The 24,025-nt window shown below is 40.1% G+C and overlaps 1 protein-coding gene across 2 annotated transcripts in view; it reads right to left on the minus strand.

Annotated features, from left to right (window-relative positions):
• Window positions 1–24,025, minus strand: part of HK1 (hexokinase 1) — a 126,154-nt gene that overhangs the window by 100,536 nt on the left and 1,593 nt on the right. Inside the window, exons 2-3 of one of the 2 annotated variants that reach the window (XM_031956850.1) lie at window positions 10,308–10,503; window positions 4,658–4,747 (exon numbers count right to left, since the gene is read on the minus strand). In XM_031956850.1, coding sequence (XP_031812710.1) covers window positions 4,658–4,687 — 30 coding nt within the window. In that variant the 5' untranslated portion in view covers window positions 4,688–4,747; window positions 10,308–10,503. The remainder of the gene's footprint in view (window positions 1–4,657; window positions 4,748–10,307; window positions 10,504–24,025) is intronic. The other variant, XM_031956853.1, reaches the window with a different exon arrangement.

Raw genomic sequence — 24,025 nt, forward strand, 5'->3', positions numbered from 1 at the left:
GAGTTCCGGGCGGGAGTTAGGAAGACATGAAGGAGTTGTTTTGATCTCAGTTACTTCCCAGTTGTGTGACTCTGGGCAAGTCACTTAACTACTACTTGCCTCAACTGTAAAATGGGGATAAGGATGGCACCCACCTCGCAGGGTTGTTATGATGATCAAATGAAATAATTTTTGTAAAGTGCTTAACAGAGTGTCTGGCACATAGTAGGCACTTAATAAATGCTTATTCCCTTTCCTTAGAAGATGCTCATTAAAGATCCGTTGGTTCAGTTAAATAAATCATCCTTATCTCTTCTGATATGGTTATCTCAGGGATGAAACAATAGTCGCTGGAGACCCTGAATATGGAGCTAGGGAAAGGAGTAATTTCTTGAGAAACCTGACCTAGTCATTAAAATAACCATAATTCACATTTATATAAGTCTTTAAGACTTTCAAAGTGTTTTCCTCATAGGAGTTCAAGAGAGGGGAGGGCATTATCTCCCCCTGACAGATGGACTTCGCCATGGTTTCCTAACTTAGGACTTATAACACTGATCTCTTGATTCTCTAAATCTATCACATTGCCTCTACTGTTCATTATCCCTAATAAAGAATGACCCAAGGGACAGACAACAGAACAAGTTCGCCATCTCCTGCAGAAATGTAGCAGATATAAAACAGTAGCCACAACAAGGCTGCTAAAAAAGCCTAAAAATCCCTTCAGTCATAAAACGCTTGACATCCTCACCAAAGTGGGGAGACACGGCAACCATGGACAATGTTGACTTAGCACGTAAACTCACTTATAAAACATTCTAGAAGGAGGAAGAGGACTGCAGGTGGGAACATATAATATAGAACATATATAACATCAGATTTTTTCCAGGTGTTGGGTAGTTTTGCTGAACTGGTTTCTCTCCCCCCCCCCCACTTTTTATTCTTTTTTTTTTTTTTTTTAATAAAAGATTGATCTTTGGAAGGGCGAAGGAGAGGCTTACTGGAAATGTAAGTGATATAAAGACTAGAGATATCAAAGCAAATGTATTTTAAGAAAACATTATGGAAGAAGATAATGATAGAAGACCACAAACAATAACAGTGATGAGTAGGGGAAGAGAAATTGAGTCTGGCTGATCCCTGAAAGTGAATCCTAATAAAACTACATCATTCCCAGAGTGTTGATAAATGAAATAAGAAGAAATACAGCAAAGGATGAAAATGGGACAAATCTATTAGCATTTCTATAACAAACTATTTTCACTGGTGGAAGAATTATTTTAAAGCCAAATGTCTCAGGTCCTGATAAGTTCTATGAACAAGTGGCTATAGTGCTATGGGAAACAAAAAGACATGGACTAAGCCAGAAAAGGAAATCTCTGTCAAGGGGATGCAATTTTGAAAGCAATGAGAAATTCATTTTGAAGAATTTTTTTTTTTTTAGCTGAGGCAAATTGGAGTAAAGTGATTTGCCCAAGGTCACATAGCTAGGAAGTGTTAAGTGTCTGAGGTCACATTTGAATTCAGATCCTTCTGACCCCATTTTCAAGATCTTTAAAGGAGGGAAAGATATTAAATGATAAGTGGGGAAATTACAAACATTATTATGAGGGGGAAAAAGTGATCAACAGGACATGTGCTCATTTTCTTATCTTATTTTTATGAAAATAATAAATCAATAAAATTGATGTTTGCCACTTTCGTGGAGGATCCTTGCATAGAATTCAAAGATTCCTTCTAGATGGTGAGGTTTTCCAGTTGTAATAGGTAGGTGACATTGTGCCAAATGCCTCAAACAGCAGAGTAGCAGGCTCTTCTTTATGAAATCCCCAACCACTCAAAAGAGTTTGTCCTGACAATCCACACAAGAAACACCAAATGGATGAAGAACACCTCTTGCCTAGCTTAGGACTTGCAATTGTATTTGTGGCCTATTGAATCTGTCTATCTGTACATATACTTTGGAAAGATATTGTGAATGGACAGTGAGCTGATCCTTAAATGTAATCAGATAAAAGCAGACTGGGTTGCTTGAACAAATTGGAGGGCACTTTCGTTGATTCCAAGAACCTCCCATGTTGCTTACATTTATATTCTTTCCATGATATCCTATGTGGCCGTGAAATATGGAAAGAAGGAATAAATGATTGAAAAAGCATGTATTTAGTATGATATGCCAGGCACTGTGCCTTAAGCACTGGGAATAGAAATGTAAACAAGCAAGATGATTCCTACCCTCAGAGAGCTTATATTCTATTAGAAGATAACACACACGGATGTCCAGGAAGGAGTAAGAGAAATCAGAGAAAATTGTGGTTTTCATAACCTTTCCCAGAATGGTCATGTAGATCTGCTTACTGTTCTCTAAGGTTGATTTAACTGTAGCATGGAGTGAGCAGGCCAGGAACTGGAATTGGAGAACTGCAGAAAGTTGCATGTTATAGAAGTATTTTGTTCTTTCCCCCATATTCGCATTATGGATATCAAATCTCATCTGATAGAATGTAAATTCCTAAAGGGGTGAAAGTGTTTTGTTATCCTTGTACCCCCCCCAAAGTGTAATAAGTAGATACTTAAGAAATGCATTGTTGACTAATTAGTTAACTTAAAATTGCAGAAAGTTGCATGATGTGTGTGTGTGTGTGTGTGTGTGTGTGTATCTGTGTCCCAGCAAAATAAGACCAATGCTCATCATTTACAATGCCAGGCCTGGAGTCAGGAAATCCCGAGTTCAAATCCAGCCTCAGATACTTACAAGCAGGATGACCTTAGACAAGTCACTTCACCCTGTTTCCCTCAGTTTCCTCATCTGTAAAAAACAGGCTGGAGAAGGAAATGGTAAAGCACTCCAGTATCTCTGCCAGGAAAACCCTAGTAGAATCACAAAGAGTAAAGAACTGAACCACAAACCACTTTCAAATAAGGTGTGGTGAGGCTTTCTCCCAGTCAAAAAGGCAGTGGTAGAAGTTCCTGAGATCCCTGCCAATGCTAACTATGATGAAGACCTTGTGTAATTTACTTTCCCTTTCCGGAGCTCAGTTCCTTTATCTATAAAGTGAGGGGAATTATGTTAATTCAATTAATTAATTAATCAACAATGCATTTCTTAAGTATCTACTTATTACACTTTAGAGGGGAGGGGTACTAGGACAACAAAACACTCTCACCCCATTAGGAATTTACATTCTATCAGAGATTAGATATTCCTAACAAGAATATAGGGGAAAGAACAAAATACTGTCAAAGTACATGTTTGGAAGGAAACAATAAGAGTCCCTTGGGAGATCTGAGTAAATCTTGAAGGAAACATTTTAAAGAGTCAAGGAACAGAAGGAAATCTCTTCTAGGCAAGGGGGCAGTCAGGACCAGTCATGGAGAAGGAAGATGGAGGGCTGTGTAGAAACAGCCATTTGGACTGGCGCATATAGTACAGCAAGGAGCATAATGGGTAATTAGGATGGAAGAGTAAATCAGAGTCAAGACATGAAGGACTGTGAAGAAGGCCCGAGATTCTTTCTAGCTCGAAATGTATAACTCTGGGTTTCTTTGTATTCATCAATCATTTATCAAGCAAGGATCTCTGGATATGTGCTTTTACCTCAGTACCTTAACTTAGTCTACTGCCCTTTATTTTCCTCATCTAGAAAAAGGGAGCAGGAGCGCAGATTTCTTTAGAAGAAGCTGCTCTAAAAGAGTAGATAGATTTGTTTTTCCTTTGGGTCAAGAGCCCATTTCATGCTCTAGGAGAAGAAATCAAATGGGGCACAAAATACCTTTTGATTTATTAATTGCCAAATAAAGAAAAGGAAGTCCACCCCAGAGAGGAGAGAAGGAGTCACAGGGCCACTTTCTTGGCTTTAGTTTCTAATGAGCAGAGAACCACAGCCTCCAAGGCTTGCTATGGTGAGGAGTTAGCAAATGCCTGGGGCTGGAAATAACTTTAATCAAGAGGCCCAGGCAGGATTCCTAAGACGGAGCTCATTTAGAGCTCCTTTGTCAGCTCTTCTCATTTCACAGATGAGAATGACAAAGGGAAAGCCAGGTTAACAAAAATGGTTTTTCCTTTTTTCCTATTCAAGTTTACAGACTCCTTGACCTCTAGTCCAGGTTAAAAATCCCAGAAATGTTTAATCTTTGACTGTGATAGACTAATTGATTGATTGGAAGCAAAGAATTTTGGGTCCAAAGTCCACATTTACTATTAACTGTGCTACCTCTGGCAAGCAGATTTACCTCTGTCCTCTGTAAAATGACAGGTGGTGTAGTGGATAGAACATAGGACTGGGCAGTCAGGAAGACCAGACATTCCTTCCCTGGCTGTGTGAGTTCTAAGCAAGTCACCTCATTTCTTTGAGCCTCGGTTTCCTGATCTGTAAAATGGATGCAAAAATACTGACTAGCCAAATGGAGCCCCAACAACATAAAAAGCTCACCGTGGTCAAACTAGGAGAGTCCAGGAAAGTCATGGACCCCTCTGGCAATCATTCTGGTTAAGCCTATGGACCCCTTCTCAGGTTAATGATTTAAATGCAGAGGATTAGAATGAAAGCAAAGTTAGTGGACATTGTGATGTCATTTTTTCCCATCCAAGTTCACAGACTCCCTTAAATCTGCTCATGGGCCCCAACTTAAGAATCCCTGGTCTGGAAGTTAAGAAGGAATGTATAGGACAACTTACACATCCCAAACGATGGCAGCTCTGTCCCATCGTAGTTAATGGGAGGGTGGGCGATCTGGACCTTCCGCTCCTTTCTCCTCAGTCAGCCAGCTGGTGAGGGTCAGATTGAGGAGGAAAGAAGAGAAGATAGACAGACTCAGGTTCTAACCTGCTTCCTACCTGCGTGCCTCAGTTTGTCCAAACCTCTCACCCTTGGGTCCTTCCCACTTCAAGAGGCTCTGATGCTAAAGGGTTCCCTGGCAGTTGACTGAGGATGGCCAATCCACCACAAGTTGGTGTCTGCCAACAGACCACCATCCTTCCTTGTAGGAATTTCTGTTTCTAGCCCATGGTTAGGAACTGCTCTCAAGGACATATTGTCCTTGTCACCAACTAAAGGCTTCAAAGGATCTTAAAGATAGAGCTAGAAGGGACCTCGGTAACTATCTCACCCAATCTTCTCATTTTACAGATGGGGAAACTGAGATCCAAGTCAGTTAAGTGATTTGCCCAAGGTCTTCCTGACTCCAAATCCAATGTCCCATCTACTACACCATATTATTCTTGACCTAGTAGGAAAAGCACCGATTTTCCAGTCAAATAATCTAGGTTAAAATCCTGTCTCTATTCCTTACTAGCTACAAGCCCCCTCAGTCAAGATAATTGATCTCCCCGGGCCTCAGTTTCCTCATCTGTAAAATGAGACAGTGGGACTAGATGGTCTCTGAGGTTTCCTCCAGTTCTGAACCTCTGAGCCCATTCTTCCTAATAGAAAGGATAATTTCATGGAAAGTATCAAACAGTGGGTAATTATCATTTCTGTTTTGATTTGGCACATATTTGATGACTTTTTTTAAATATCCGATTGCGTCTAAATGTTATTTGATTTTTTATTAATAATAAGAATTAGTTGCCATTTCCAGAAAAATTTCCAACCAATAGATAATAGGAGATTGTGAAAGAGAAAAGGGGCAGAAGCATCCTGCCCACTGGAGGAAAGATACTGGGAATTTACCATTTGACTCAGAAAATCCGCAGCGTTTTCATGAATGGGTCACGCATGGAAATGAAACAGGGGAAGAACTATATTCCTCTGACAAGGGCTCCACACCCATTTGCATAGTGAATTTTGGGGCAAAAGATGGTGAACGAATGGAAGGGGTTTGTGACCATGCGGTTGATGTAACTGATGACATTTATATAATACTCTAAAGTTTGCAAACGGCTTTAATCCTATTTTTGTCCCTGAGCCCTTGAGCCCTCCACAGTTAGCTACTGCAGGGACCCTCACTCCCATTTCACAGATGACAAAATTGAAGTCCAGAGAATATCAATGACTTGTCCAAGTTCATACAGTAGGGGAGATGGAATCAAACCCACATCTTCTAACTTTCAAGTCTAGAACTCCCAAGTCAATCCCATTATCCCATATTGCCTCTCAAAAAGTCACCTCAAGTATGTTAACCACCGCACCAGGACCCTTTTGGAAACTTCCCACTGAAGGTAGGTAAGCCTGGCAAATGGACTGAAAACTGACATTGAATGATAACGGGATTGATTTAAGGATAATAAACGTCACGGCGTTCTCTTGTATTCGTACTCCTGGAAAATGACTTCGACATGCAGACATCCTGTGACTGCTCAGGGATGCAGGACTGTATGCCCCCTCCCCACCCTCCCCCATCTCCAGCACCCTTCCATCTGCTGTCTTCCCTACTAGAATGTAACTCATGGAGACCAGGAATTGTCTTTTTTACTTCAATTTATATTCTCAATGCTTAGTTGCACTTGTCATATACTAAGCATTTAACAATCTGCTAAATCTATCATCTATCTAACATCAGTTTTATCTTTCCACTTATTATGTCACATGTCAATCTATCTCATCTATTATATCTCTCATATCTATTATCTATATCTATCATATTGTATATCTATTTATCATATCTGTCTTCCATTTTATCTAGCATGTATCAACCTATCTAATCATCTATTACCCATTATATCTAAAATATCAATTGATCTCAACTATCTATATCTATTATACCTATCACATATCAATCCTCTACCTATGGTTATTATATCTACCATATATCTATCATCAATTTATCTATATCTCTTATATCTATCATCTCTTTATTATATTAACCTCTATCTATATTGTATCTATCATCTATCCATATCTATTTTATCTATCATATATGAATCTATCATCTCTATTATTAATCTATATCTGTTATATCTATCATCTGTTTATCATCTCTATCATCTATTATACTTATCAAATATCAATCACCTATCTAGTCTATTATATCTGTCATCTATTTGTCAGGTCAAGTCTTGGACACACGTCTTCCTGGCTCTCTAGTCATTTTCCTATGCTGACCCTGAATAAACATAGAATATGGATTAATCAATCAACTCCTTGAAAGTTTTTGGACAGCTTTTGCTTTTTGGAAAGGCAATTTGGTAGAGTGGTTATTGTTGGATCTCGAGTCAGGAAAAACTCAATTTAAATTCCACATCGGACACTTACACAATGTGTGACCCTGGGAAATTGACTTAATGCCTCTAAATTTCCTTTTCTGCAAAAAGAGAACAATAATTGTATCTAACCTCCCGGGGTTCCCTTAAAGATCAAAAGGGATAATGAGTGTCAAGTGTTTTGCAAACCTTAAAGGACCATAGAAATGTTAATTATTCTTGTGCTCCACTCCCCCCCACCTCCCACTAGGCCTGGAAGAAGTCAGTAGATACTTAATTCTTGTTTAAATTATTTGTTGAAGGCAATAATAAACAAGGGAAAGTATGCATATTCATTGCAAAGGTTAAGTTAATCTGTCCCAGTGTGGGCTAAGCTTAGTGACTCCTTTTCTAGAATGAGGGGATTTACACATTATTTATTCAACATTTATTAATTAATTAGCCATGGTGTGAAGAATATTGAGCTTGATAACATGTGGATTAGATGCTAGCACTGCTGTCCTGCAGGCTACTGTCTAGTAAGCACCCCTTGTCCCCACGCCCGACCCCCAAACTATTGTCCTGGTGGATCAATCTGATAACATCTCCCTAATCACCCTCCACTCCCATTCCTTCGGGCAGGCCCTCCTCACCTCAACCCTTAATTACTTTCATAGCTTTCTTCTCTCCCCACTCCAATCCATTCTTGATTTAGCCACCAAAGGGATTTCCCTAAAGCTCCTAAAAAGCTCCACTTTTTCCTAAAGTGACTATGACATCCTCTATCAAGTAAACTCCAGTGGCTCCCTGTCACCTCCAGGATCCAATACAAAATGCTCTGTTTGGCATTCAGCTCCCCTTCACTTCCTTCACTTCACACCTTACTCCCCAACATGTAGCCTTCAATCCAGTAACCCTCACCTCCTGGCTGTTCCATCTCTCAGCTCCGGGCATTTTCTATGGCCACCCCCCACTCCCGGAAAGCTCTCCCTCTTCTACTCCCATTACTGAGCTCTCTTCTTCCTTTAATTTCCAACTAAAATCTCACCTCCCAGAGGAAGCTTTCCCCATCACCTCTTAATTCCAGTATCTTCCCCCTCAATCATTTCCTATTTGTTCCACATGGAGTGTGCCTATCCACATTCTATGTGTTTACATATCCATTAGATTGTAGGCTCTTGGAGGACAGGGACTATCTTTTGCCTTTTTTTTTTTTTTTTTTTTTTTTTTTTGCCTCCCCAGTCTTTCACAGAGTAATAAATATTTATCAACTGACTAATAAATATAAACAATAACGAAAACAACAATAACAATAGCTAGCATTTAAGCTTATAATCAAAGGGAAGAAACAGCAGAGAAGAGAACTGAGGATCTATTTTCCAACAATGTGGTCTTGGTCAACTTCCTGAACCTTGTGGAGTAGAAAGAACAGCTCCTATCGATACTCCTATCCACAAATACACTCAATTCCTCTAACCAATCAATTAGTTAATGAGCATCTGTAACAACTATTTTGTATCACTTGCTAGGGACAAAGACCAAAGTAACAATGCTCACCCTCAACATGCTCACTTTTTGTCAGGGGAGACCAGCATAGAGCAGATAGATAAAAAACAATCCCCAATTATTTGGGGGCTGGAGGGGTTCAGGAAAGCGTTTCTGCTGAAGGTGACCTTTGCACTGAGTCTCAAAGAAAAGAAGAGATGCTAAGAGGCAGGGACGAGGAGGGAGTGTGTTCCGGGCAGGAAGCACAGCCAATGCAATGGCCGGGAGATGGGAGGAACAAAGGGATCAGTCTGAGAAAGGACAGTAATGGATAATGTTGGAAAGGTTTGATGGGGACAGGATGGACAGAGTTTCAGAAGCCAGAGAAGTTGATAGTTTAGTCTGATGGGAATAGGGAGCTGATATTCGAACATATTTGTTAGCAAACCCTAGCCATCATCTATTCTTGTGTTCCCCCAAACATATCATGATCCCTGAAATGTGGCGGTCCTTCCAGATCCTGACAACAGCTAACAGGTGCCCCCTGGAGGCTTTTCTTCTTCAGAGAATCACTCTCAGTGCTTTCTCCTGATCCTCAAGGACCTTCGCTGCACGAGGAGACTACAGCAGGACTTTTACCACCCTGTTCCCAGAAGCTCTGTCATTTTGGGGTAGCCCAGACTTCACTAGCTTTTTTTGGTTGTTAAATAATGCTGCTTGTGGTCCACTAAAACCCCCAGATCTTTTCCAGAGCAATTGTTGTCTAAACCGTGATTCGCCTCTCTTGAGCTTGTGAAATGGATTTTTTAGACTTGTGTGCAAGAATTTTCTCTACTGCATTCTTAGCCAGTTCTAGCCTGAATCCACATATTCACAGAGAATCTTTGTATTCAAAGGGATCTCAGCTAATCCACTTTGTACCTGAGAAGATTTGCCTCCTACAACACACACAGGTATCCAGCTTTGCCTGAAGATTTATTTACTATGATTACTTTTGTTTTTGTTTTTTGCCGAGGCAATTGGGGTTAAGCGACTTGCCCAGGGTCACACAGCTGGGAAATGGTAAGTGTCTAAGATTAGATTTGAACTCAGGTCTTCCTGACTCCAGGGCTGGTGATCTATCATAGTGCCACCTAGCTGCTCCCTCCCTGAAGATTTTTAACGGTGGATCGCTCACTGAGACAGTTTATTCCACTTCTGCTCAGCACCAATGGCTAGGAATTCTTCCTTAAATTAAACGAAAAACTTCCTTTTTGCAAAGTTGTGCCAGAACTTCTAGGGCCGCCCTCTCAGGCCAGGGGAAAGACTTTAACCACATCCTCATCCTAAGTCCTCTCTTCTCTAGTCCAAACCTCTCCAGGAGCTCCTAAAAAGGATCTTCCCATCAGCCAATCAAGAAACATTCATAAAGCGCCTACTAGGTGTCAGGCACATGGCAAAATCTCCAGACCTTCCCCATCAGGGTATTACTTGTCCCCCATCACTCAATGTTGAATACCCAAGAGTCAGTGCATCCTCTAGGAAACACCCCACCTCCACCCCCACCTTGGAAGTCAATGCTCTGGACAAAAGCCCTGATTGTTCTCTCCCCGTTAAGTCCCTCCCACTTTATAGAGGAAACTGTGACCTGCCACCCAGAGGACGACCAGTAACGAAGAGGGGGCAGGATTGTAATCAGAAGGGGTGCAGTTTCCCTGCGGAGCCCCCCTTGCCTCTCACATACCCGTTTCCGGTTGCCTTTTGTTATAAGCGGTTTGTTTGAGTTTTCATTTTTCCACAAGGACAGCACATGCCCTCTCCTGCAATCCCACCAAGTTTTCTTGGTGGGAGCAGGAACCCTGGATCTATTTGCCCTTTTCCTCGTCCGTCTGCTGCCACAAAGCTCCGGGCAAGAGTCCTTCAGTTAGTTGGTGGGTGCTCTGATAACAGAAGGACAAAGATGCGTTTGTCAGAAAAGCAAGGCTCTCAGAAGGGCCTGGACTGGCCTGGCTAAGCCCAGTACAGGCAACAAAAAAAGAAAAAAAAAAAAAAAAAAAAAAGGAACTGGCTGGAGGCTTGTTCTAGTGGACTAGAGAGGAAATCATGGGATCCGCTATGTGACCTTAGGGAAGTAATTTCCATTTTCCCTACCTCCTTTTCGGTGTAAAATGAACAACAGAGCCATAATTAGGAATTTTTGCCCTTGGGGACAAGCAAAGTAGCGGGAATATTGGTTTCCTGGGGCTGAGCTCTGGTTGCTCTGTCTTAGTTATAACTGATGGAGGTTGGATTAGATTATTTGATGGTTATAAGTCAGTTTCAGAGGGGTGAGTCTCTGAAATAGATGGGAAATAATATTTTTTATGTTTTAAACATTATTACGTCATAGAATTTTATTCTAATTCTATGTAAGGATGATTTCAACATTCATCTTTGTAAGAATTTGAGCTCCAAATGTTTCTCCTTCTCTTCCTCCCTTCCTTCTACCCTTCCCCAAGCTAGCAAGGAACTTTAAATAGATTTTAATAGATTTAATAGGTCTTTAAAAGATTAAACATGTGCAATCGTGTTAAATATATTTTCACATTAGTCATGCTGTGAAAGAAGACTCAGAACAAAAGGGAAAAACCACGAGGAAGAAAAAACAAAGAAACAAATGTGTTGTTGGATCTTCAGGCAACTCCATAGTTCTTTCTCTGAATGTGGATTACATTTTCCATCACAAGTCCCTTGGAACTGTCTTGGATCACCCACATTGCTGAGAAGAGCTAAGTCTATCATACTTGATCATTGCACCATGTTGCTGTTCCTGCATACAATTTATTCCTGGCTCTGCTCACTTTACTCAGCATCAATTCATATAAGTCTTTCTAGACTTTCTAGACTTTCTGAAATTCCCCTGCTCATCATTTCTCTGAGCACAGCAATATTCCATTATCTTCATATCCTATAATTTTTTCAACCATTCCCCAATAGATGGACATCCCCTCAATTTCCAGTTCTTCGTCACCACAAAAAGAGCTGCTATAAATGTTTTTGCACACATAGATCCTTTTCCCTTTTTTATGGTCTCTTTAGAATCAAAAGGTATGCATAGTTTTAGAGCCCTTTAGGCGTCATTCCAAATTGTGGTCCAGAATGGTTGGATCAGTTCACAACTCAACCAACAAAAATGCATTAGGAACAATTCGCTTTAGTTCCAATTTTTCCACATCTTCTCCAACATTTTTTCTTTTTTCTTTTTGTCATATTGGTCAATCTGATAGGTATGAGCTGGTACCTGGGATTTGTTTTAATTTGAATTTCTTTAACCAATAGTAATTAGATTTTTTTTTTCCATATGGACTATGGACAGCTTTAATTTCTTTTAAAATATTTTTTATTATAGCTTTTTATTGACAGAACATCTGCATGGGTGATTTTTCCACCTTGTCCCTTGCAGTCACTTCTGTTCCAACTTTTCCCTTTCCTCCCTTCCCCCCACACCCAGATGGCAGGCAGTCTTATACATGTTAAACATGTTAAAGTACATCTTAGATACAATATATCTGCACAGATCTGTACAGTTTTCTTGTTGCAGAAGAACAATTAGATTCAGAAGGTAAAAATAACCTGTTGCACAAGAACAATTGGATTCAGAAGGGAAAAATAACCTGGGAAGAAAAATAAAAATGCAAGTAGTCCACATTCATTTCCCAGTGTTCCTTCTCTGGGTGTAGCTGATTCTGGACAGCTTTAAATTCATTTGAAAACTGTCTGTTCATATCTTTTGGTCATTTATCAATTGGGAAATGATTTGTATTCTTATAAATTTGACTCAGGTTTCTATATATTTGAGAAAAGAGGTCTTTATCAGAAACAGTGGATGTAAAAATTAATGTATAGATATCTAATGTATATTAATGTAAATATTAATGTAAAAATTAATGGGAAAAATATATATACTTTTCACTCATCTCAAACATTTCCTTCAATTATTTTAAAATTTTATTCTGAGAAAAGATCCACAAGCTTTGCCAGAGTACCAAAGGGGGTCCATGACATTAAAAAAATTTAAGAGCCCCTGCCCTGGAGGACTTCTGGGGTTCCTTATAACCCTAAATCTGCAGAAAGTAGCTCCCCAAAGTCAATAGAGTTTCTCATTTGATCCACACAACGGTCCACACACCAGGCAGGGCAGGAACTCATGGAATCCTCAAACTCCAGGACTTTCTCATAGCTGGTGGTGTTTTCAGAAATACTTTTGTTTAATCCATTGGGGAGAGGGAGAAAAGATTCAATGTTGTTGGTTTTAAGTCATTTTTTCAATCGTATCTGACTCATCATGATCCTATTTGGAGTTTTCTTGGCATTTTTTTTTTCATTTCCTTTCCTAGCTCTTTTAAGGTTACAGAAGGGGAAACTGAGTCAATCAGGGTTAAGTGACTTGGCCACTGTCATACAACTGTAAGCATTTGAGGCCACATTCGAACTCACGAAGATGAGTTTTCCTAACTCCGAGTCCAGAAAGGGATTCCACAAGGTGGTGGTGAGGGGCTAAGCCTTTCAAGGATTGGAAACAGGAGATTCAGAGGGGACAAGATACTTCAGTTTGCTAAGTGACATAGGACCTGAGTTCAAATCCTGGCCCTAATATTCCTCATATGACCTCTAGCTATTCATTTAGGTCTCAGTTTTCTCATCCACAAAATGAGACAATAGGACTAGATGCCTTTAAGGTCTTTTCCTGCTCTAAATCAGTCTGAGATGTCCTTTTGCATTTTTAGGCCCAAGTGCTAATTCTCCACTGGGTGGAAAGAGACCCCCTTGCAGTGACTTTGGTTCTAGATGCATTTTCTGGAATCAAAGAATCCTGGAAGTGGAAGGGATCTCAAAGCCCAACTAATCCAACCTGAACTGGAAATCTTGTCACCAACACTCCAAAGATGTCATGACTGACTGAATGAATAAGCATTTATTAAACGCTCACTATATACCCAGCACGATGCTAAGTGTCAGGGTTACAAATACAGAGCTGAAGAGATCACACAGCCACGCTCAGTTCGTCCTTTCTCAGATCCTGCAGCCTTTACTATCTGGCAGGGACTTTGGAAGGAATCGTCTGAGGTAAGGTCAGGTAGGGTGAGCTCTCCAGCGACGGGGACCTCATTACTTGCTCAAGATCATAGCATTAGAGCTCAAGGAGACCTTGAAGATCTAATCTTTCACTTCATAGATGAGGAAACTGAGGATCAGGACATTGCTCAAGGAAACAAACATTATCCTGCTTCTCCACATTCTATAGTTCTCCACATGGCCAAGAATCACACAAGATGGTCATTGATTCCCAGGATGTAGAAGTGGAGAGAACTCAGAGCCCCTGCACGGGTGGAGAAAGTGTGCCCGCTTTTCTGGATCAGACTAACCCCAAAGAACTGTGGATTTCAGGGTCCGAGGAACTGGGTTAGAGTTCTGATTCTGCCACTTATTCTGTGTGACCTTGGCCAATTCATGTGACTCCTCTGGACCTCAATGTCCCTATTTGCAAAATGAGGGGTTTCATGGTCCCCCCCAGTGAGAACTTTATGACTGTGAGTATTCATTAACCTAGACAGTTACTTTTATGAAGAGCATAACATGTCCACTCCCCCCAAAAAAGAAAAGAAACAGCCCCAGACCTGCCACACTCACTCACTGTGAAATGTCGCCTCTGAACCATCCTCAGCCAGAGGAGCCTCAGGATGGAGGAGCCGAAGGGCAGGATCCCCGGCTCAGGGAACTCTAGCAGGTGCCCAGTTCATTCACGGGTGCCGATGAACCTGGGAAGGGGCTCTTCCCAGCGTGTGTCCTGGTCAGACAGATGAACTCCATCTCCTGACAGCTGAAAGACCCAGTCAGTGCCGGGTCCCCCCAACCATTTTCAGCACCAGCCCGCAGCTGTTTATTGAACTCAAGCCTGGCCAGTGCTGGAAGTCAGAGCCTTGCTAATCTCAGGGGAAAAATGCTAGCAATGTGCTCCCACAATGTCCTGGCCTGGGAATCACGGAGTGGGGAGGGAGAAGGAGGAGGGGCTGGCTTCTCAGTCCGCATCCCCCGACCCCCTCCTCCGAGGGCTGGCCGGTCCCCTTCGGGTGGCCCTTGGACTGCTGGGGAATAGGAATGGCCGGCCCCTGCTGCCCGCCTCTGCTCCATCTCCGGAGGGGCCCCCTGGATGCCAAGAAGTGACTCGGCACTCTGGCCAGTGAAGGCCCTGCTCTCCATCTGTTCAGGATAGCCCTTTGTGAGAAGTCCAGTATTGTCTGGGACACAAAACATGGCTAGGATCCCAAACACCGACATTTAGCAGTAAATGATGAGCATCTGTCCTGTTCCGACAACTCAGTGCCCCCAGAATCCAATCCTTCTTCATCTTCACCTCTCAGAAGCTTCTGCTTCCTTCAGCCTTCAGCCCACAGCCAGGGGGCTGTTTGGTCTCCATCCCTGGCAAGTTCTAAACATTTGCCAGACATCTGCTGAGATGAACCACAGCTTGATCCATAAGGGTTGATGGAGCACCTCCAGTTTAGCCAGTCAGAGACACGTTCCGTGGGAGACACAAAAAGGGTTGGTGAAAAGAGATGGGGTCCCTGCCTTCAATAAGCTTACAGTTCAGAGGGAGAAACAACATGTGCAGGGGGAAAATTAACAGAACAATATAGAGTAAATAGGAAGGATATCAGAGAGTGAGTCACTGGGGGGCTGTGGGCAAGTTCCTACCTCAGTTTCCTCTTCTGTGAGTTTAAGTAACTGCAGAACTTTGCAGTTTTAAACTCGCTCCAACTCCCCTCATTTTACAGATGAACATAATTGGCTCCACAGAAAGTATGGGATTTGGATAAGGTCAATAAATGGCAGGGACTAGATCCCAGCCCAAATCCAGTAGTCCCTTTCAAGATACTGATCTTTTCTTAAATTTAATTTTTAAGTTTCCTTCTCCTACCATAAATGTGCCAGTCCCATAAATGAAGTATTGTAGAGTATTGGATTTTAAATATAACAAATCAGTATTTCAGGTATTTGTGATTTTCTTAGTGTGGTCACTCTCTCCACCAGTGGAAATCCCAATCCTCTTGAGGATGCCTTCAGATGCTCTTCAGGAGTTTCTCTGGTCCCCAAATCTCTTGCCTTATGGCCAGCTTCTCCAAGCTTATCTAGACTGGTCCTTAGGAGAAGCGAGTATTAGCCATCACTGGGCCCATCTCCTGACAGAGATTGTCATCCATTGGCCAACGGATTGACTTAGAACTCAGAATCCAGAGCATCCAGATCCAGGGCTACTTACCACAGTTTTCAGAACATTTAAGCACCTTAATTGAGCCAGGATCCAAATCTGTGTGGCTACTCCCTCTGCTGGGAGCATCTAAATCCATCTTTGTCTTCTCATCCTTCTCATCCTAGCCAAAGGGCACAGAGTACTGGGACTGGAGTCATCACCTTCGTGGATTCAAATTCAGCCTCAGACACTTACTGGCAGTGTGGGTTTGGACAAGTCACTTAATCCAATTTGCTTCAGTTCCTCCTTTGTAAAATGAGATGGAGAAGGAAATGGCTAACCTCTCCAGTGTCTTTGCCAAGAAAATCCCGTGCATGAATGGACACAACTGAAATGACTCAACAACAACCTATCTAATCAGTTCTGCTCTACATCCTTTCATGCAGCTTTTTGTTGACTGTCAGAGGTGCAATGAATGTCTTTTCATTCCGATCTTAAGCCTGACCTACTAAACCAGACTGAGTCAGACCTGGTTCACTACAATTATGCCTTCAAGATCTATCTGACTCACCATTTTTGATGATACCTAGTTGTTGTTTTTTTAAGCTCTTTATTCTTGACAGTATTTTATTTTGTCAATATTCACCTTTGCAAAACCTTGTGTTCCAAATTTTTCTCCCTTTCCTCTCCCCAAGACAGCAAGCAATCCAAGATAGGTTAAACATGTGCAATTCTTCTAAACATATTTCTATATTCGTTATGCTATGCAAAAAAAAAATCAAATCAAAAAAGGGAAAAACACAAGAAAGGGGGGGAAATCCAAGTAAATAAACAACAACAAAAGTGAAAAGACTATGCTTTGATGCACATTCAGTCTCCATAGTTCTCTCTCTGGATGCCGATGGCACTTTCCATCCCATGTTTATTGGAATTGCCTCGAATCACCTCATTGTTGAAAAGATCCACGTCTATCACAATTGATCGTCACATAGTCTTATTACTGTGTACAATGATCTCCTGGTTCTGCTCACTTCCCTCAGCATCAGTTCATGCCAGTCTCTCCAGGCTTTTCTGAAATCAGCCTGATCATTATTTCTTACAGAACAATAATATTCCATCACATTCATATACCATTACTTATTCAGCCACTGATGGGCATCCACTCAGTTTCCAGTTTCTTGCCACTACAAAAAGGACTGCCCACAGACATTTTTGCACATGTGGGTCTCTTTCCCTACTTTAAGATCTCTTTGGGATATAAACCCAGTAGAAACACTGCTAGATCAAAGGGGATGCACAATTGATAGTCCTTTCGTCATAATTCCAAATTGCTCTCCAGAATGGGATCAGTTTACAGCTCCCAACAATGTATTAATGTTCCAGTTTCCCCCACCTCTCCTCCGATATTCATCATTATCTTTTCCTGTCTTTTTGGCCAATGTGAGAGGTGTAGAGTACCTGTTCTTAATAAGCAGAGGGCCTAAGGGGAAAGAGAGCTGAATTTGGAGTCAGCAGCCCTGGGGCAAAATCCTGACCTTGCCATTGGTACCTGGGTAACCTTTGACAAGTCATTTAGATTCTCTAGACCTCAATCTTCTGAGAAAAGGAGGGGCTTATACCAGTAGAATTCTAGACCTATGGTTCTGTGTTTCTTATTTCCCTTCTTGAGCACAAGTCATCATTGATCACTTGCTGCTGAGCCTGCTGACATCCATCATGCATTCTCCCAGTGTTTTCTGGGTCACCTGCCATCTGAGTTCTTTTGAGACTAAAGTACTCCCTGATTCACAGTTCTGTGGCATTGCCAAAGGAATACTGATGTTAAAATGGGTTTGGGAATCTCTGAAGGCACTCCCCAATTCTGAAATCTCAATCAGCTCTCTCTCTTAATTGTGTAACCAGCTCATTGTCCATCAACACAGTGTGTCTTCCCCCTTAAGATTAGTGCTCACTTATTCTTGTGTACATCTTTGTAACCTGGAATTCAAGCCTAGATACATTTTCATAAGATTTTTATCATTGGTGTAGAGATATTTGTCAATTCACTCAAATCTTTAGTTATATCTTTCTGGAAACAATACACAAAAATGTAATAAATCTCTCTCTCTCTCTCTCTCTCTCTCTCTCTCTCTCTCTGTTGCTCTTTCTCTTGCTTCCTTCTTCTTTCTCCTCATCTTCCTCCCTCCCTGTTTCCCTCTCTCTCCCTATCTCACAAAATCAGAAGATTCATAATGGAGAGAAAAACCAAGAACTTCTAACTTAATGTACCTATATATATGCATATATATAACCTTTTTCTTATTAAAAAACCCACAAACAAAAATGTAGGTTTTTTTTTTTTTTTTTTTTGCATGTTGCTGCTCCTACGGGAGGGCAGACACTGTGTTTTGTCTTTCTTGTATCCCTAACATTTAGCACAGTGCCCAGAACACAACAAGCACTGACTGGGGTCACCCCCGTGGGTTGCCCATCCGACTTCATGCGACGGTCATTCTCCACAGTTAGCAAGACTCCTCAGGATTTCATGCCACCTGGCATGTTGAGAAATCAGGGCTGGGCATTTCTGCCTGGAAGCATGGGCAGCTCCTTCATAAATGTAAGATCCAGGATTCTTAGCTCTTTCAAGCTAGGAAGAACATGAAAAACAAGGTGGTGCCCAAAGGCCTTGGATGTCACCAGCATGGAGGAGGTTCTGTCTTTAAGGGAGAACAAGTAAAGGCTGATTTCTACACTCCTTTGGGTTATTATGACTCTTTTATGTTAGAAGTCACAAGTTTTGTAGCTAAGTTTGGGAAGGGCCGATGGCTCTGTTTAGTCTCAGTGGTTACAAAACAGCTGCTTTTATAAGACCAGAGTATTTTTGTTCGTGCAATGTCACGAAAATCTGCTTGTTTGCAAAGGATGTGGCGCACTTTGTCCAGCTTCTCTGAAGGGATGAATTAGGAAGGCATGGGTTCATCACCTCCTGCCTCTGACACTTGCTGGCTGCGTGACTCAGGGAAAGTTAATCAACTTCTCTGAGCCTCCATTCCCTCACTACAAAATGGAAATAGGAATATCTAGAGGGTGATAGAGTGAACCGAGTGAAGTTCTCCTGCCACTTCTTGGCTGTATGATCCTTCTTCATTTATCTTATACTATAAAAATGAAGGTTGCCCTAGATGATTCTGGTCCTGAATCCTATAATTGCAATGTTGTGCAGATGACATGCTAAGACAGTGTCAGGAGCCTTCAAACTTTTTAAATAGGGGGCCAGTTCACTGTCCCTCAGAGTGTTGGAGGGCCGGACTATAGTAAAAACAAAAACTTTGTTTTCTGGGCCTTTAAATAAAGAAACTTCATAGCTCTGGGTGAGGGAGATAATCGTCCTCAGCTGCCGCATCTGGCTCGCAGGCTGTAGTTTGAGGACCCTTGTGTGGACGAACCAAGGCTAGAATCCAGTTCTCCAATCTTTCAGACCAGGATTCCCCAGGCTAAGTGGTTCCCTACACCCACCTCTCTCTCTATTTCCTCCTTGAAGGGCTTCTTCAGTTCCCATAGGTGTCATATCTGATCGACCATCTAGCCCGAGGCTTTCTCTTGAATTCTACTTTAGGCAAGCATTATCAGGTATTTGGTTCATAATTTGCCCCTCTGTTTTCATCTACTTTATACATTCCTATACCCTGCGTGTTTTCCAAATTTTCTGGCATATTGAGTGCAACACTTGAACAGAACCACCTTTTAGGATTTTAAATAGCTCAGTGGGAATGCAATCAATCACCTCCACTGGCCTTATTATCATCAGTGCTTCCTAGTTCCACTTTAGCATTCATTTTTAAAACTTTTGAGTTCCAGTTTCTTTTCCTTCCCCCCAATTGAGAATGCAAGTGATTCAATCCATGTGTAGTCATGCAAAACATTTCCATAATAATCATGTTGTAAAATAAAACATAAATCCCCCAAAAAATCTTTTAAAAAAAGTAAAAAAAAAAAAAGTATCGGCATTCAGAAAGCATCAGTCCTTTCTCTGAGTATGGATGGCATTTTTCATCCTTCAGAGTTATCTTGAATGATTGCAAAGAATAGTTATGTCATTCACAGGTGATCATCTTACATTATTGCCATCATTTATACACAGCATCTTTTCCTTTGTATCAGTTCATGGAAGGCTTTCCAGGTTTTTCTGAGAGCATCCTGCTCATTATTTCTTAAAGCACAACAATATTCCATCATAATTACATACCACAATTTATTCAACTATTCTCCAATCGATAGGAATCCCCTTGGTTCCAGTTCTTTGCCCCCAGAAAAGATCTGCTATAAATATTTTTGTACATATAGATCCTTTTTCTTTTTGTTTTTTATCTCTTTTGGGATACAGACCTATTGGCGGTATTGTTAGGTCAAAGGGTATGCAGAGTTTTATAGTCCTTTGGGCATAGTTCCAAATCGTTTTACAGAATCATTGAATCAGTTCACAATTTCACAAACAGTACATTAAATTTTCAATTTTCCCACATTCCCTCCAACATTTGTCATTTTCCTTTTCTGTCCTATTAGCCAATCTAATAAGTAAGTGGTAGCACTTCAAAAGTGTTTTAATTTCCATTTCTCCAATCAATAATGATTTAGAGCATTTTTTCATTTGACTATAGGTAGCTTCATCTGAAAACTGTTCTTATCTTTTGATCATTAATCAGTTCTTTTTACACATTTGACTCAATTCTGTAATGCTTAAGAGAAACTTGCTTCAATTTTTTCCCACAATTATTCTTGCCAACTGTTCTTTCCCCCATTTATTCTTTTTTTTTCTCTCTCTCCTTTCACTGTCCTTCCTCAAAAGTATTTGGCTTCTGATTATCCCCTCCCTCAATCTGCTCTTCCTTCTATCACCCCTCCTTCTCCTCCTATTATATAACAGGGTAATACAGATTTCTATGCCCAGTTGAGTATGTATGTTATTCTCTTTTTGATCCATATAAACATAAATAATTAATCAAACAAATCTTTTCTTTGAAAAATAAAAGGCTGGAAAACCAGGTAACAAGTAATTAGGGAAAAACTGAACAAACTGCAATATTATTACTCCAGAAGAAATAACAAGTATGGCAAATCCAGAAAAGATTGAGAAATCTCTTAATAAAGTGACACAAAATGAGATGAGCAGAACTGAGAGATAATGACCGTAACAATGTAAAGGCAACATAATTTAAAAATTGATCATTCATGACTGATGATGAAGCATGCTTCCCTCTTCTTGGCATAGAGATAATGGATTAAAGGTACAGAATGAGACATATCATTTTCAGATGTGATCAGTGTGCTAAATGGATTTGCTTAACTATATTTACTGGTTACAAAAAAGAGCTTCTAATGGGACTAGAAATAGCGATGAGAGGTTTTAAAAGAAAAGAATGTCAATAGAACATTTAAAACCACATAGAATAAAACAAACTATTTCAGAAGGGAGGAGAATTTTATTACTTCGGAGTTAAATTTTGTTAAATTTAAAAAACCCAAACAAACATGGTAAGATTTCACGATTTTTAAAGCTCTCCTTTTTTGCTCTTTGTATACTAAAAAATTCCTGTCTTGGTGACTCTCCAACAATGAGATGAACCAAATCAATTAAAATTGTTCAATAATGAAGAGAACCAGCTACACGCAGTGAAAGATCTATGGGAAATGAGTGTGGACCACAATATGGCATTTCCACTCCCTCTGCTTTTGTCTGCTTATATTTTTGTTTTCCTTCTCAGGTTATTTTTACCTTCTTTCTAAATTCAATTTTTCTTGTGCAGCAAGATAACTGTATAAATATGTAGATATATGTTGCATTTAACATCTACTTTAACATATTTAACATGTATTTATCTACCTGCCATCTAGGAGAGGGGGTGGAGGGAAGGAGGGGAAAAGTTGGAACGGAAGGTTTTGCAAGGGTCAATGCTGAAAAAATTACCCATGCATATGTCTTGTAAATAAAAAGATAAAATAAAAAAAATTCATGTCTTGTATGACCTACCTATATTAGATTGTTTATCATCATGGGGAGGGAGGAGAGAAAGAAAAAAATGGAAATCAAAATCTTATAAAAGTAAATGTTGAAAACTGAAAAATAAAAATAAAAAGAATGTTAAAAAATGAAGACACTACTCTAGAAAAAAATGAAATGTGAATGTTTGCTGATGATTGATAGGCCCATAATAAAAAAAATTCAAATATCTATATTAATCGATGTAGAATGAAGTGAATTTAAATTTAAATTAGAAAACTAAAATATCTTGCAAAATATAAAGCACTAGAGAAATGAGAACTATTCTCATTCTCAACCAGACAGTCAACTGCCCCAAGGGAGAGGAGGAGAGATGAAAAGGGAGGGCAGACATGCTGGTTATCAGCTGGAGGAGACCTCACACCCAATCTGCATCAAGGCAGGAAGCCTCTTTAAACTCTCTCCAACAAATGGCCAGACAGACTGTACTGAAGACCTCTAGTGAGGGAGAACCCACTAGTCTCCTAGACAGAACATTTTTAAAAGCAATTTGGAATAATGTAAAAAAAGAAGGAGAGCTAAAAGGTCCATTTCTTTTGAAATCCCAAGCTGAGTATCTATCCCAAGGAAGTCACTGATAAGAAGAAACTCCATTTTTTACACAACCATTTTTTTGCGATAGCAAAAAAATTGGAAACAAAGTAGATGCCCCTGGATTAGGGAAGGTTAAAGAAATAATGATGTATGAATGTAACAGAGTATTATTGTGCTATAAAATGATGTGTGTGACGAATACAGAGAAATATTCAAATATCTATATTAATTGATGCAGAATGAAGTAAACAAACCAAGAAAACAATATACACAACAACAAAAATTTAATACAGTGATTTTATACCAAAAACTCCAAAGTGAATATAACAAAATTATCAAGATCAAGCAGGACTCTAATAAAGAAATATGAGAGGACACCCCCACCCCACTTTTTCATGAAGGCAGGAAGTTCTCAGGTATTGTTTATGGACTTTTTCAATATATATATATTGATAAGTTGTAATGATTTTTCCCTTTTTCCTTTCCTTCTTTTTGTGCTAAAAGACATAATATTTGTTATATGGGATGGCTCACTGGAAAAGAGGAAGAGTGTTGGATAAAATTATGATGATATGAAAAATAGAAGCTATCAATAAAAACATTTTTAAAAAAGTAATTGTCCAGCTCTGAGGCACTACTTCACACCTCTCAGATGAGTAAAGATAACAGAAAAAGATAATGTTGGAGGGAAAAACTAGGACACTAATGCATTGTTGGTTGAGTTGTGAACAGATCCAACCATTCTGGAGAGCAATTTGGAATGATGCCCAAAGGACTATCAAATTGCACATACCCCTTTGACCCAGCAGTGTTAATATTGGGCTTATATCCCAAAGAAATCTTAAAGGAGGGAAAGGGACGCACATATGCAAAAATGTTTGTGGCAGCCCTTTTTTGTAGTGGCAAGAAACTGGAAACTGAGTGGCTGCCCATCAGTTGGAGAATGGCTGAATAAATTGTGGTATATGAATGCTATGGAATACTATTGTTTGCTAAGAAATGACCAGCAGGATGATTTCAGAAAGGCCTGGAGAGACTTACATGAACTGATGCTGAGTAAGGTGAGTAGAACCAGGAGAACATTGTATACAGCAACAGCGAGATTATGTAATGATTAACTGTGGTGGACTTGGATCTTTTCAACAGTGGTATGATTCAAGACAATCCCAATAGACTTGGGATAGAAAGTGCCATCCGCATCCAAAGAGAGAACTATAAAAACTGAAGGTGGATCAAAGCATAGTATTTTCACTATTTTTGTTCTTGTTTTGTGTTTGCTTGTTTTTTCTTTATTGTGTTTTTTTAATTGCCTGATATTTTTGCACAGCATGATGAATATGGAAATATGTTTAGAAGAACTGCACATGTTTAGCCTATATCAAATTGTTTGCCGTCTTGGAGAGGGAGAAGGAAAGAAGAGAGGGAAAAAAATTGTAACGCAAGGTTTTGCAAAAGTGAATATTAAAAACTAGCCCTGCATATATTTGGACAAATAAAATATTATTTTAAAGGGCTTTGTGAAAGGCCTACCAAGTTTTTAAAATAAAATTAAAATCTTGAATTAAATAATAAAAACTAGTAGTCATGGAAAAAACTACCTGAGAAAATCTCTTTTTGAAGTTCATCCATGAAACATTCTCACCATCTCATCTCTCCCAGA

The sequence above is a fragment of the Sarcophilus harrisii genome, chromosome 2 (genome assembly GCF_902635505.1).
Source record: "Sarcophilus harrisii chromosome 2, mSarHar1.11, whole genome shotgun sequence".
Lineage (NCBI taxonomy): Eukaryota > Metazoa > Chordata > Mammalia > Dasyuromorphia > Dasyuridae > Sarcophilus > Sarcophilus harrisii.